Below are 14,408 nucleotides of genomic sequence, written 5' to 3'. Positions count from 1 at the left end.
AACACACATTCAACACAACAGAAATTGGGGGCTGCTAAAAAATTCAGCAGGGCTAATAATTCAGAGTTCAAATGTATACACGCTAGAGATGTGTGGATGGCGGTTACAGCCGCGGAATCCGCGGATAAACCGCGGATCGGGCGGATGACGTGACGAAAAATACAATTTTAATTAAATTCGGGCGGGTGGTGGGCGGTTGTACTGTTTTTGTACACATAGCTGGCGAACCAACGAAAAAGCCTAGAACCGACTTCACAGAATGAGAGGAGGAATCGGATACACTAATTCTGGATGAAGTACAGAAGTCTTCCTTTACAAACTTCCGTATAGACGGATCAGCAGAGGAAAATCTACTTTCCTTTTAGGAGAAACAAGGCCAGTCATTCCCACGTCTACAGCACCTTGCCAAGAGAATTCTATGCATTCCAGCAACAAGCGCTGCGAGCGAGCGCTCCTTCAGTGCAGCAGGGCGCATTGAGGCCAGGCGCTCTCATCTGAATGTTGAAATTATGTGTCAAAATGCGTTTTCTATTAGGCTACAATAATAAAAAAAAAATGTACAGTACAGTGCGTTTAATTTAGGCTATTTATTTATTTTTGTCCCTGTGCGCCAATTGGAGACGGAGTTCACTGCTGATATTCTGAGAGCTTTATGCTTCTCATTTCTTATTTGTGTATCCTCGTTTCCTTTCCTTGCTTTCTTTCTTCGTCTTTCCACCCCTATAGGATGCGAGGGAAGGACGCAAGGAAAAGACTCAAGGACCGAGGAATTGAATCAAGTGAAACGACACGTCCTCGTATTGTTTAGCGTCACTTCAAAGCGTCAATTAATGCTGGATTTGACTTGCACGTTTGAATTAACTGCATGTCATTAAAGTCATTCTCTATTTTCTAATAATTAATAAAGAAACATTCATTTAATAGTGAAAAGGAATAAGCCATTCAAATAAAGAGCTCAGTCAGCAGATGGCGGGCGGGTGCGGTTTTAAAATTTGGTCAAAAATGTTAGTGCGGATGGATGGCGGACGGAGGATGAGTTTTGTGATGCGGTTGCGGATGAAATAATAGCCCATCCGCGCATCTCTAATACACGCAGACACTCTCTGACAAGTGAAGAGTTTGGGGTGGGGGGGCGTTGTAGTCGCGGACTAAATTGAAGACTGTGTGGTGGGGGTGGTGTGGTTATGGTAGTCGCAGATGTAAGTGGAAACTAGGGTGGGGGGTTGTCGCAGATGAAAGAGAAGAGCGTAAGGTTGGGGGGTTGGACGACATGGACAAAATTTAAGGCGGGAGAGGGGTTGTGGACAAAAGTGAAGACCCGGGAGTGGGTGGGGGGGGTGATTGCTGTTGGGGATGAAAGAGAAGAGTGGAAGGTCGGGTGGTTGGTTGGAGGACATGGAGAAGGGAGGGGGGTGTCTGAGAAGAGAAAGAGAAGAGTTGGAACTGCACGGATGAAAGCAGGGAAGATGGTTGGGGGGTGGTTTAGGGTCGCAGATGAATGTGATGAGGGGGGGGTTTGGGACGAAAGTGAAGAGTTGGTGGGTTGTAGGCCCTAGAATGTCTTTGGGGACCCCTAAAATGAGACTCTGATTGGTTTATTCTCAAAACACACCTATAACTAATTAAGAAAATAAACTTAACCCTTTTAGACCATGTGCACGGCGCAAAGCGGATTTTTCCATCCTTATATTAACAAAAACTGGATTCTGACACGCCCTGAATGCGTTTGTGCCCTGCGCTTTGCACTTCAGCTTTATTTGTATAGCGCTTTTACAATGTTGATTGTGTCAAAGCAGCTTCACATAAATGGTCATAGTAACTGGAACAGTGTGGTTCAGGTTTTAGTGTTTAAGTTCAGTTCAGTTTAGCTCAGTTCAGTGTGATTTAATCATTACTGAGAGTTCAAACACTGAAGAGCAAATTCATCGATGCGTAGCTCTACCAATCCTGAACCATGCGAGGCAGTGGCGACCACGGAGAGGGAAAAAACCTTCCCCTGATGGGAGTGAAGAAAAAAAACCTTGAGAGAACCAGACTCAGTTGGGCACGACCATTTTAATTTCTCCGCTGGCCAAAAGTCTTGTGCAGAGCTTCATTCGCCGTGGTTTAGGCTGGAAGGACTGTCAAAATAGAGCCCTGAGTGTGTAACATTTGTTTCTTTTTTTGTTTTTTTTAATAAAAAGTCTTAAAATATAAAAAATATTTTTAAAAAAACATTCCATAATATAAAGAAGTTGTCATTTAATAAGAATGTGTCAATAACTCTATTTTGACAAAAACGTCATTGCGATTTTCACAAAGAGATGAAAATGTCAAATTATGTCTGCAGAAGATCAGGATCCTCTCCTTCAACCTCAGACCACTACAAACAGCCGATTTCACTTAAAATAACCACACATGACCTAGAAGAGTCCAGCTGAGACACCCATGAGTAGGAAATGTCAGCAGTTTGCAGATCAATACTGTCTGCACTGCACACACACACACTCACCACTGTCATTGTGCATCACACACACACCGCTGTCATTGTGAAGTCTGTTCTGACACACACACACTCACCGCTGTCATTGTGAACGGAGCCTTTTCCATTCTTTACATCCACAATCCAGACGGCTTCCTTTCCCTCCGGCCCGTCCTTCACTTTAAAGGCAAACACACCTCCAATCTTCTTCACAAATTGCTCTCCGTCCTGCACACACACACACACATACACATATGCATAAACCTATTCACATAGAGACACACAGTAGCGTGCGCATCCATACATAGATGTGCACACACACAGAGACATGTGCAAACAAACATAGATACACGCACACACACATGAACACATTGACGTATATGGACGCACACACAGAACACAATGGCTCACAATAGAAGGAATATTTTACATAATAAAAGGAGTTTTTGTTGTAACAAACACCTGAAACTTCTATTTTAGAAACGGCTCTGTCACAGCCGAACAACAGAAAACTGAATAAAGCACATGAGGTGCACCTGAGGTGATCATTGTCAGTGGTAAATGCTAGAGGTGTGAACTTATACTGGTCTCACTGTTCGGTTATGATTATCATGCCATCGATTCGGTTCAATTCGATATCTCGGTGCATCACGGTGCATTGACGATGCTTTCCATAGACAGTGTTATATTTTTTGGGGAGGCTATAACAAGCTGTCTGTATAACACACAGACACACAGCACCACACTGTCTCTCATTTACACACATACACAAACATAGACAGCACCAAACAAACAAACAAACAAACAAACAAACAAACAAACAAACAAACATTCACACACACACACATTTAAGCCCTCGCAATATAAATAAATAAATAAATAAATAAAAATATAAATAAAAAATAATATAAATATAAATATATATTTTTTTATTTAAAATAAAAAAAAAATAAATAAAAAGAAGCACTTTTACAACGGTCCCTTACTGAGAGCTTTGCTCAGCGCGAGCTCTCCCGGCTAAACGCATATTGCGAGGGCTTAAACGGAGCAGTGGTCGTAATGTTAAGCAAAAAAAAAAAAAAAAAGCTGTGAAACATAACCAGCTTTGTCTTTTTGTAGAAAACACACTTTACATCTTTTTAGGGTAAGAGGTTTTTGAGTTATTGCTATCCATCACTGAATGTATTAGGGATATTGAAAACAAAACCAACTTAAGCATGCTCAATTCTGGCGCCCCCTGGACGTACAGCATCCTTAGCATTTGCCTATACTGCCTATGCCACAGGCCGGCCCTGAGTTGGCTCCTGGAGTGTTGTAAATACTAGCACTCACCTCCCTCGCGACAGAGCCCATATGAGATAAATGACGTCAGTACATAATAACCGGTTATGATTATTACTGAACCATTACCGAATTGTTCACGTCTGCATCGCGGTGCACCGAAGAAACAATTAATTTTGACACCCCTAGTAAATGCTAATAGTGTGAGTTTTAAAGCCATTTGACAGGATATTTATTGCCATACTACTGAAAGCAGCAGCAGATAGTTCATCTCAGATCTTTAAAATAAAATAAATCCGTTTGAAATTGAACACTGTCACTCATGTTAAAGAGGTTTAATATGTATTAAGTAGATTATAAACCTTACCATTTCGTTGGAGTGCAGTGAGTGCACTATTCTGTGCTTCTGATTGGCTGTATTTACATTTCTGTCGTGTTTCGTCTGGTGCAAACCGCCAAATTGCTTATCACTGCGCATCTCTTCATGTAGCGTGTTGTCATGACACTGGCTACAATGTAACCTGCTCATTTAATGTTTACATTCGTAATATTTATATTAGTTGCTACTTAATAACCACCTCATGTGGAACTCTGAATCTGCATCTCATTTCGGAGTCTGCAACTGTCCACCCGAGGTCGCATTTCGTTCACGGATGCATGGTTTCAGAGCCTTTATGACTGAATAAATTAAATATGCTGTCCACCAAGGCAACCCAGGGTGCTAAAATATAATTGGCTAAACTGGCATTGGGCGGGTTAAATGACCAAAACAAAGACAGCCGTTCCGGCACGTAACACACATTTTTAAAGCAGAATATCTGACTTCAGCACTGTTTTTCAGATAAACGAGTATATTCGCTTGGCATGTTTCTTAAATATCTGCAAACATATTATGTTATTTTTATACTTTAGAAGAGTCAAAAACGTCATTACAGCACCTTTAAACTAAAGTGTTGCAGTTTTTTTGTTCCTATATGAATATCAATGGCTGCTGGTTTCCATCATTCTTCAGAATATCTGTGAATTCTTTGATGAATAGAAGAGAATTGATTTGAAACTGAACATTTTTGTGACGTTATAAAAGTCTTTACTTCTGCTTTTGATCAATGCGATGCATTCTTCCTGAAGAAAAGCAATCATTTCTTACTGACCTTCAACTACTGAACTCGTGTCATGATTTCCACACAAATATGAAGCAGCACGACGGTTTTCAAATTCAGCTTCGCTTCACTGGAACGAACTGATTTTATAATGTATTCACAAATAAAATTTGGGATTTTGGGTAAAATTGTAATATTATTTCACAATATTACTGTTAGGGTGATGCGGTGGCGCAGTAGGTAGTGCTGTTGCCTCACAGCCAGAAGGTGGCTGGTTTGAGCCCCAGCTGGGTCAATTGGTGTCTCTGTGTGGAGTTTGCATGTTATCCACACATTTGCATGGGTTTCCTCTAGGTGCTCCGGTTTCCCCCATAGTCCAAAGACATGCGGTAAAGGTGAATTAGGCTAAATTGTCAGTAGTGTATGTGTGTGAATGAGTGTGTATGGATGTTTCCCAGACATGGGTTGCAGCTGGAAGGGCATCTGCTGCGTAAAACATGTGCTGGATAAGTTGGCGATTCATTCCGCTGTGGCGAACCCAGATTAATAAAGACAGATACATTCCCATCACGAACATTTCATAGAAAGTAAAACAGCACATAAAACGACATCATCTAGAAAAGGCCAAGGGATTCGGTTTTACTGAAATGACGATCCTTTCAGCACCCAGTAACTTTGTAGTCTGCATTAAAACCAGCCAGAGCCCAGAAGCAGATCTGAAACCTGACAGAGGATCATTGCTGACATGATTAAAGGTGGATAATAACATTAATTCAGATCCATCCCAACATCTCCTCCGGGCTTAAGAGTTTTAGCAGTACAACCTACGAATTCAGATGAAGCGAGCGGCTCGTACCTCTTGCAGCTTTTTATTGATCTCCTGGAAGACGGCGTGAGCTTTGAAGCCCTCTAGACCCGCAGATGCGCTGGTCAACACCGCCTGGACCCGTGCAGAGCTGGAATCAACCAACATCAAAGAGAAAGTCAGAAAATGGGGATTGAAGAATAACACACTTAAAAAAGGACAGTTCGCCCGAAACTGGAAAACTGAAAGTGCTGTTTGGTTGTTTTCATTTACTCTGGGGAGATTTTGAGTCTTAATTTGGCAACAACTTTCTCAGTATTTCAGCAAATAGAATGATTTTTAGTGACAAATCTTATTTCAACACCTATGTTAGGAAAATGCTTTTAAAAATATTTTAAATCTCAATAATACACTCTGAAAAAATAAATTACTACCCTTTCGTTATGTTTTTGACCTATTGACTCCCACTATAATGACATTTTTTGATTGCAAAGCCGTGACATCAAATTATTATGTATTCTTAATTTTTGCTGGCTTTGTTTGGCTATTTTACCCAACATTCTTTAAAATATCTTTTTTTGTGTGCACCAGAAGAAACAGGTTTGAAATAAGTGAAGGTTGAGTGAGTAAATGATGACAGAATTATAATTTTATCTGAGAACTGCCCCTTTAATACACTGTGATTAACAGGAGATGGGTTGATTATCAGTTTAAGGGTTCCCTTAAGCCTAGTTCACACTACATGATTTTAAACATCAGCAGATCGCTGTGCCGTTTACACTACATGACCTGACTTTGTGTCTTTTAATCTCTGTGGTGTTCACACTACGCAACACTCCGTGAACGATCCACAAGAGGGGGGTCACACACTACATGATCTGACAACAACTCATTCCCCATCAGCTCATTCAAGCTACCAAACCACAGCCAATGAAAATTTGAGGGAGGAGTCGTCAGAAAAAGCTGAACACTATTGGCTGCTTGTGTGCGGATTACATCACTGACAGCGTTTCAAGCTTGGGAGAAAGCATTTAAAAACATCGTCAAATCAGCTGATTTACCAGCGGATTAATCACTCATCTGCAGGTTCCAGTGGATAGATACACAGAGAGTTTTTAATTTTTGTAATTTTATAACTCTTTGAAATAAAACTAACATAACTAACTTTCTAACTATTAGTGTATTTCTTTCTGACATTGTTATTTTTTTATTACAAAACAGTAAAGAACTGAGCATTTCTGCCTTAAATTACCATATTGGTCAAAATGACTGCAAGCATGTCTCATACTTTTCACTGTGACTTTAAATATGTGTGCATTTTCTTGCCTGGCAACTTCCTGCTAACATAAACAAAACTTTCTGATGGCAAAAACATCAATTTACTTTAGATATCTTTCAAAACAGCATATTCTGTGCTGTGAAATAGCTCCTGTTTGAAAGTGAAAATGAAAGCCAAGAACTTTAAGTGTTTTAGTATCTTAACTACGTATTTATAGGCTGTATTACAAAAAAAAAAGATTATATTTTTAGGGTAATGGTGTCATTAAATATGATGTCAGACATTCAAAGCTTAATTTTAATATCTCAATAATAGCTTTGAATGTAAATATGTTGTGACAATATGGCGTTTTATTTAAGAACCGTCAGAATGAGTAGTATGGTAATTCTAATAGTTACAGAATTCTAGTTCCACTGTTAATATATCCTCCTCTCATGTCTGTGCTAACGCAGAATGAAGCGAGTGCACTGATGCCCATTCTGACCAATCACAGATGTTTCTGCTGAGCTCCTGAACACACAGGCATTCAGCTCATGCTGATGTGCTCTTTCATTGGCTGCAGCTCGTCACTACATCTGACCACACGTGGGGTTGAGTCGGCCGACTGCTCTGGAATATTCAGCATGCTATTCAGCATACAGATGAACGGACGGATGGATGGACAGAAAGACAGACAGACAGACAGACAGTCATAGATAGGCGGACGGACGGACACAAAGACGGACAGATAGCACGGAGGACAGACGGACGGACAGGTAGGTAGGTAGACAGACAGACAGACTAAGAGAAAGAAAGACAGATAAAGAGAAGGAAAGACAGACAGATAAAGAGAAAGAAAGACAGATAGATTGAAATGGATGGAATGACGGACGGCCACACAGACGAACGAACGGACGGATGGACAGTCAGACAGTCATAGATAGACGGATGGACGGACGGACTCACGGACAGATAGATAGCACGGACGGACGGACAGACAGATAGGTAGGTAGGTAGGTAGGTAGGTAGGTAGACAGACAAAGAGAAAGAAAGACAGATAGATAGAAATAGATGGATGGATGGATGGATGGATGGACGGACGAACTGATGGACAGACAGACAGTCATAGATAGACAGACAGACGGACGGACGGATGGACGGACGGACGGACGGACGGACAGGTGGACAGACAGACAGACAGACAGACAGACAGCATGGACGGACAGGTAGGTAGGTAGACAGACAGACAGACAGACAAAGAGAAAGAAAGACAGACAGATAAAGAGAAAGACAGAAAGATAGCAATAGATGGATGGATGGATGAACAGCCGCACAGACGAATGGACTGTCATAGACAGTCATAGATAGACGGACGGACGGACGGACGGACGGACGGACGGACGGACAGACGGACAGACAGACAGACAGATAGATAGGCAAAAAGACAGACAGAGAAGTTGTTTATGATCCTATATATGCAGATGATCAAATAACATTTGCTTGAACATGCGCTTACATTTAAATAAGTGACCAATTTCAGCCGTATTTTGATTGAACTAAACTTCATTAAAATAATTTGTTTGCATAATTTTTGAGCAATAAACTAATAAGTTACCTTGATTCCTTCATGCTTAAAAATCGAACCGCATTTTTACAGTGTAGAAATACATGATTTTCTTTGTTTTGGTGCACAGTAGTTTATAACAACAATAATCATAAATGACCTTAATGAAAACATACTAAAACCACCACCCAAATCCTTCATTGTGATTTCAGGAGGACATTACAAGCAACTTTGCTGAGTCTGACCATAAAACATATTTGAATCCAATCAGCCTCATATCCTAATATCTTTCCCTAACAGCTGTCAGAAACACATCCAGACCTCATATATTGCAATCAAAAACGAACAACGGGGCTGATTTAAGTTCAGGACAAGAATTTAAGTGCAGGAAGACATCCAGACACAAAGATCTCTTGATGAACTGGTCACATGTGGAGTTACTCACAGACTTCCTCAGAACAAGAAGATGAAGAAGAAAATAAACCCTCACATCAGGCAGATAAAAAACTGTTACAGCTACACAAATTATTTATCTAGGATATCAAGGTCAACTGGAGTGAGCTTTTGAGATGTTTCCTCATCGACGCCAAAAATATAAATGGATTTATTTAAACTCATAAAACACTGAAAATAATTAAAAACTTCAAACTTCAACTTAATTAAAAACTAAATGAAAACACATTTAATTAAATATCGAGTACAGCTTTTGTTAGCTTTTATGCTTTTTTAATTGCCTCATTTAAATTAAATTAGTTTAGTCTTTTACGTTTCTCATTTTTTGTAAATACATTCAACATTTTATCTTAGAAGAGAAGTCCCATTTTGATGTTACAAAAGTTAATTTTATTTTCAAAGAAAACATACTATATAAGTATAGTGTCTAGTAGTGTAAAACAAAATAAAAAATGCAGGTAAATTAGAATGTAAAATGAATGTAAAACTGGAAGAACTTAATTGACATAATAAATATTAATATTTATATTGGGTTGCGAAGGGAAGGGCATCCGCTGCGTAAAAACGTGCTGGATAAGTTGGCGGTTCAATCCGCTATGACGACCCCGGATTAATACAGGGACTAAGGCGAAAAGAAAATGAATGAATGAATATATATATATATATATATATATATATATATATATATATATATATATATATATATATATATATATATATATATATATCAGTTGAATAAAAATATACTGTAAAATATTCAGTACTGTGAATAATTCACTGTTACTACTACTGTTGCTTATAACTCTAAATGTAGAAATCTAACATTATCATTTGTACAACCCATATTTATTTTTTCGATAAATGATTCAGTTATTCACTCATAAAACTTGTTTCATTGCTAGATGATCATTTTTAAAAGCACATGATGGTGATTTTAATCTTTAACATAAACGTCAGTATTTTTATCAAAGCTATAGACTGCTATCCCGGTACTTCTGCGTTATTTGACTGTCTGTAACTTCATAAGTAACTCAAACCATTTATCAAACACAGATTTGAATTCAGCAATTTGAAAGATTAATAAACATTTGCAAATCACCGTCATTTATTATTTATGTTGCGTGGGTGTTGAGATCCTGATCTTTAAATGATTAACCATGCAGCTTACACTGAATGCACAAATGCAGGCTAAACAAGTAGACAGACAGACAGAGAGACAGACAGACGAAACAAATTAATGGATGAAGAGAAAGAAAAATAGATAATAGATGAAGAAACAGACAGACAGACAGACAGATATGAATGGATGAAGGGACAGACAGACAGACAGACAGACAGACAGACAGACAGACAGACAGACAGATAGATAGATAGATAGATAGATAGATAGATAGATAGATAGATAGATAGATAGATAGATAGATAGAAAGAAAATAAAGATGAATGGATGAAGAAAGATATAAGAACAATCATCTAAAACAATCTAAATAATTCATGTATAATCAAATGGGAAGCAGAAATACTCTAATGAATGAGTCCCGCATGTAAATGACCTCCATCTGCTGCTGCTGTCACACACTCAGCTCTGAGTCTCCAAACACGCGCTATGATCATCAACACACAATGAATGTAAACACATATCCGATCATCATCATTCTCACCTGGACACCTGCGGGACGCGCATTATTCCTGTATGTGAGCGGCAGACAGAGAGAGAGAGACAGACAGAAAGACAGACAGAGAGTCAGACAGGTGATCTGCAGGCCAACAATCAGCAGGACATTTGTATCTGAAAGCTACTTCCGGATTCCGCAGCCGTGAGTCAGACCTAAACAATCAAACTCCGATCGAACAGCAAAGTTCACAGTTTCCATACGCAATTGCTTTTCACCATTTGAATCTTCTGGTAATAAACAGCTGGGTTGACGCAGGTTGGAAATAAATTCTGCAGGACACTGGGTCCCTCAGGAGGGTTGAAGATGGGTTAAATAGCTACTACACATTTAGAAAGCTACATAATCTGTCACTGGGCCATTACCTTTTCAAAAGGTAAACTATTGTACCATACAGGTGAATATTGGTTGTACCATACAGGTGAATATTGGTATCTTAGGGGTACACTTTTTACTTTTAAGGCTCATTTTTGTATCTTTAAGGTACTATGAGGTGCACCTTTGAAATTTTAGGTATTAGTATTTACATTGGGGGTGACACGATGGCTCAGTGATTAACACTGTCGCCTCACAGCAAGAAGGCTGCTGGTTCGAGTCCTGGTGTTCTGTTGATTTCTCCTACCTTGTCAGATTGCTCTACCATCCATTCAAAAAGGATGCTACCCATCAGATTTTGCTACCAGTGTAAATTTTAATGTGGAGTAGTGTGATATGAAACTGTAATATCACCATAGCCTACCTGATCCCTAACCCCAACCTCAGAACCATTCAAATACAGTGTTGGTAGCATAATCTGATGGGTAGAGTAAAATGTCAGGACACCAGTTGGTATTTCTGTGTGGAGTTTGCATGTTCTCCCTGTGTTGCTGTGGGTTTCCTCTGGGTGCTCTGGCTTCCCCCACAGTAAAACTGTGCAGAGCCCTTAGGAATGCATTTTGAGACCTATGCTTTAAGGCAGGGATCACCAAACTTGTTCCTGGAGGTCCGGCGTCCTGCAGATTTTAGCTCCAACCCTAATCAAACACACCTGAATAAGCTAATCAAGGTCTTTCTAGGTATTCTTGCCTCAACACACATGCCTGGATGTTTCAAGTTGGAGCTTAACCCTGCAGAGCACCGGACCTCTAGGAACGAGATTGGTGACCCCTCCTTTAAGGGTTTAGAGTAGACACCATCAATCAAAGTATAAGGCACAGGCCTCAAAGTTTTGCTCCAACCAAACACAGCTGATCCTAATAATCAAGGTGATCAAGAATACTAGAGACTGTTGAGCAAGTGTGAGTTGGAGGTGGTTAAAGCTAAACTATGCAGAGCTGCGACCCTCCAGGAATTGAGTTTGAGACCACTGGTATAAGGCATGGGTCTCAAACTCAATTCCTAAAGCGCCACAGCTCTGCACAGTTTTGCTCCAACCCTAATCAAACACAGTTGATCCAACTAATGAAGTTTTATAAAAGAGTCTAGAACACTTTGGCTGCGTCCGAAACCGCATACTTCCATACTATATAGTACGCTAAATTCAGTATGCGAGCCGAATAGTATGTCCGAATTCATAGAATTCGAAAATCAGTATGCGAAAAGTACCCGGGTGACTTACTACTTCCGGCGAGATTCTGGAGTGCACATCCCATGCATGCTGTGCTGTCCCATGATGCCCCGCGAGCGAATTCATTAATGGGAGTAAAGCGACGCAATTGACGCAGGTAGGTCACGTGACCATGACAAAATGACAGATGTAGTACGTCCGAATTCCATTCATACTTTTCACATTTATACTTTATAGAACATACTTTTCTAACGGCCGAGTAGTAGGTTTAAATTCAAATGCAGTACCTACTGAGTAGTGAAGTGGATTTTATACTCTTTAAAGTGTGAAGTTAATCTATATATTCAAATTATATGTGTATAATCTGCTTGTAGACTTGGATACCATTGGAAGAATTACCATATCACAAGAACTGGATAAGTTATATAGTTACCAGGTTTGGGTCAGGGGTTAACCTAGGTGGAAATTGAGGTCAGGGGTTAACCTAGGTGGAATTTGTGTGACATATGTAGAAATAAGGGAAAAACAGATGACAGAGGTGGAATTTGGAGTCAAGGGTTAAACTAGGAGGGATCTTGTGTGACTTATGTACAACAAAGGAAAAAACAGAGTATTTAAGCAGGCTAGAATTTGAGTGAGACAGAATTTTTCAGACAGAGATGCTACTGGGGGTCTCCTGAAAATTCTCCTATGTTGTCGACAATAAAGTATATTCTTCTAATATTCATAACCTCCAGACTGAGTTTGAATTAGTAAGAGAAAAACCAAGAAAACCACGACAGTAGTAGGTGGTTTTTGCATTTGTTGGATCAGCTGTGTTTGATTCAGGTTGGAGCAAAACTGCAGAGCTGCGGCCCTTTAGGAATTGAGTTTAAGACCCATGCTATAAGGGATTATTCATCAATATTATCCTTCAGTTTTGAGAAGAAGAAGATCATGATGATGAACATCATGCTGGCTATGTCGGTCCAGCAGAATAAAAAGAAAAAATTAAAAACAAATAAACTAGAATAATCTTTGCCTGACAATGTGAATCCGATTTCAGACCAATATTATCCTATTTTTTAATTATTTTTTTTAAGAGAGAGAGGGAGAGCTGGGAGGCTGTTATAACACCCAACATGCAGATCTCATTAGACTAATGGATAGAGTGCACTGTCACCCTTTAAACTCTGGCCTGTGGACACTGCACTGTCCATTCACAGAGAGAGAGAAACAGAGACTGGCTGAAATCAGGCATGCAAACACTGCTCCAATGTCTGCAGCTTTTAAGATGTTGGTTACTCAATTTCATTCATTTTCTCTTCGGCTTAGTCCCTTTATAAATCGGGGTCGCCACAGCGGAATGAACCACCAACTTATCCAGCATATGTTTTACACAGCGGATGCCCTTCCAGCTGCAGCCCAACATTGGGAAACACCCAGACACTCTCACATCCACACACACTCATACACTACGGCCAATTTAGTTTGTCCAGTTCACCTATAGCGCATGTATTTGGACTGTGGGGGAAACCGGAGCACCTGGAGGAAACCCACGTCAACACAGGGCAGCATGCCAACTCTATACATGGAAACGCCAACTGGCCCAGCCAGGATTCAAACCAGCGACCTTCTTGCTGAGCCACCGTGCCACCCATAATTACAGATGTTTCATTTTTTGATGAACTGTATGTTGTTTCAAGATCAAAATGGTCTCTAGTTCTCTAATTGTAGAGAAAAAAGAAAATAAACCAATAAAAAGTAACAAAAAAACTTGATTAAAAATATGTCAAACATTTTCGTAATAAAAAAACTGAATTCTATTTATTTTAAATAAAGCTTAAATACATATAAATAAAGCTCTAGTATTTAGGCTTGCAATTAAATGTTTATATAATAATTATCAGTATGAAAATGTGTCATTTTCATACCTGTCACAGTAGTTGTTATGTATGTTGTTATGTATTCTTTGACTACTCTGTTCAGAATAAAAGGAGAATTTACCTTCAAACATGTCATATTTCATATGACTTATAATTTTATACGATTCAATATAATTCAATTTAATCAGTCTTAGAAAATTTTTGGCAAGTAAAGAATAATTAAATGATTACAACTTTCATTTTAAGGCAAACTTTTTTTTTTTTGCAAAAAAATAGTTGACAAGTTTGTAGCAATATTTATTTACAATACATAATATGAATTACATTGTCAATGAAAAAGAGATACGAGAGAGAAAGACAGAAGAAAAAAATAAAACAACATGATATAAACTTAAACGTAAG

The 14,408-nt window shown here is 39.2% G+C and overlaps 1 protein-coding gene across 1 annotated transcript in view; it reads right to left on the bottom strand.

Annotated features, from left to right (window-relative positions):
- The window catches only part of scp2b (sterol carrier protein 2b), a 24,638-nt gene extending 13,912 nt beyond the window's left edge, over nt 1–10,726 (bottom strand). The window contains exons 1-3 of the mRNA NM_001006093.2: nt 10,584–10,726; nt 5,699–5,798; nt 2,560–2,689 (exon numbers count right to left, since the gene is read on the bottom strand). Of these exons, the coding sequence (NP_001006093.1) occupies nt 2,560–2,689; nt 5,699–5,798; nt 10,584–10,606 (253 nt within the window). The 5' untranslated portion in view covers nt 10,607–10,726. The remainder of the gene's footprint in view (nt 1–2,559; nt 2,690–5,698; nt 5,799–10,583) is intronic.
- Nucleotides 10,727–14,408: the final 3,682 nt, after the last annotated feature.

Source organism: Danio rerio, chromosome 23 (assembly GCF_049306965.1).
Source record: "Danio rerio strain Tuebingen ecotype United States chromosome 23, GRCz12tu, whole genome shotgun sequence".
Classification (NCBI taxonomy): Eukaryota; Metazoa; Chordata; class Actinopteri; order Cypriniformes; family Danionidae; genus Danio; species Danio rerio.
Note: the sequence above shows the minus strand (reverse complement) of the source record. Positions and strands in the feature narration are given on the sequence as shown.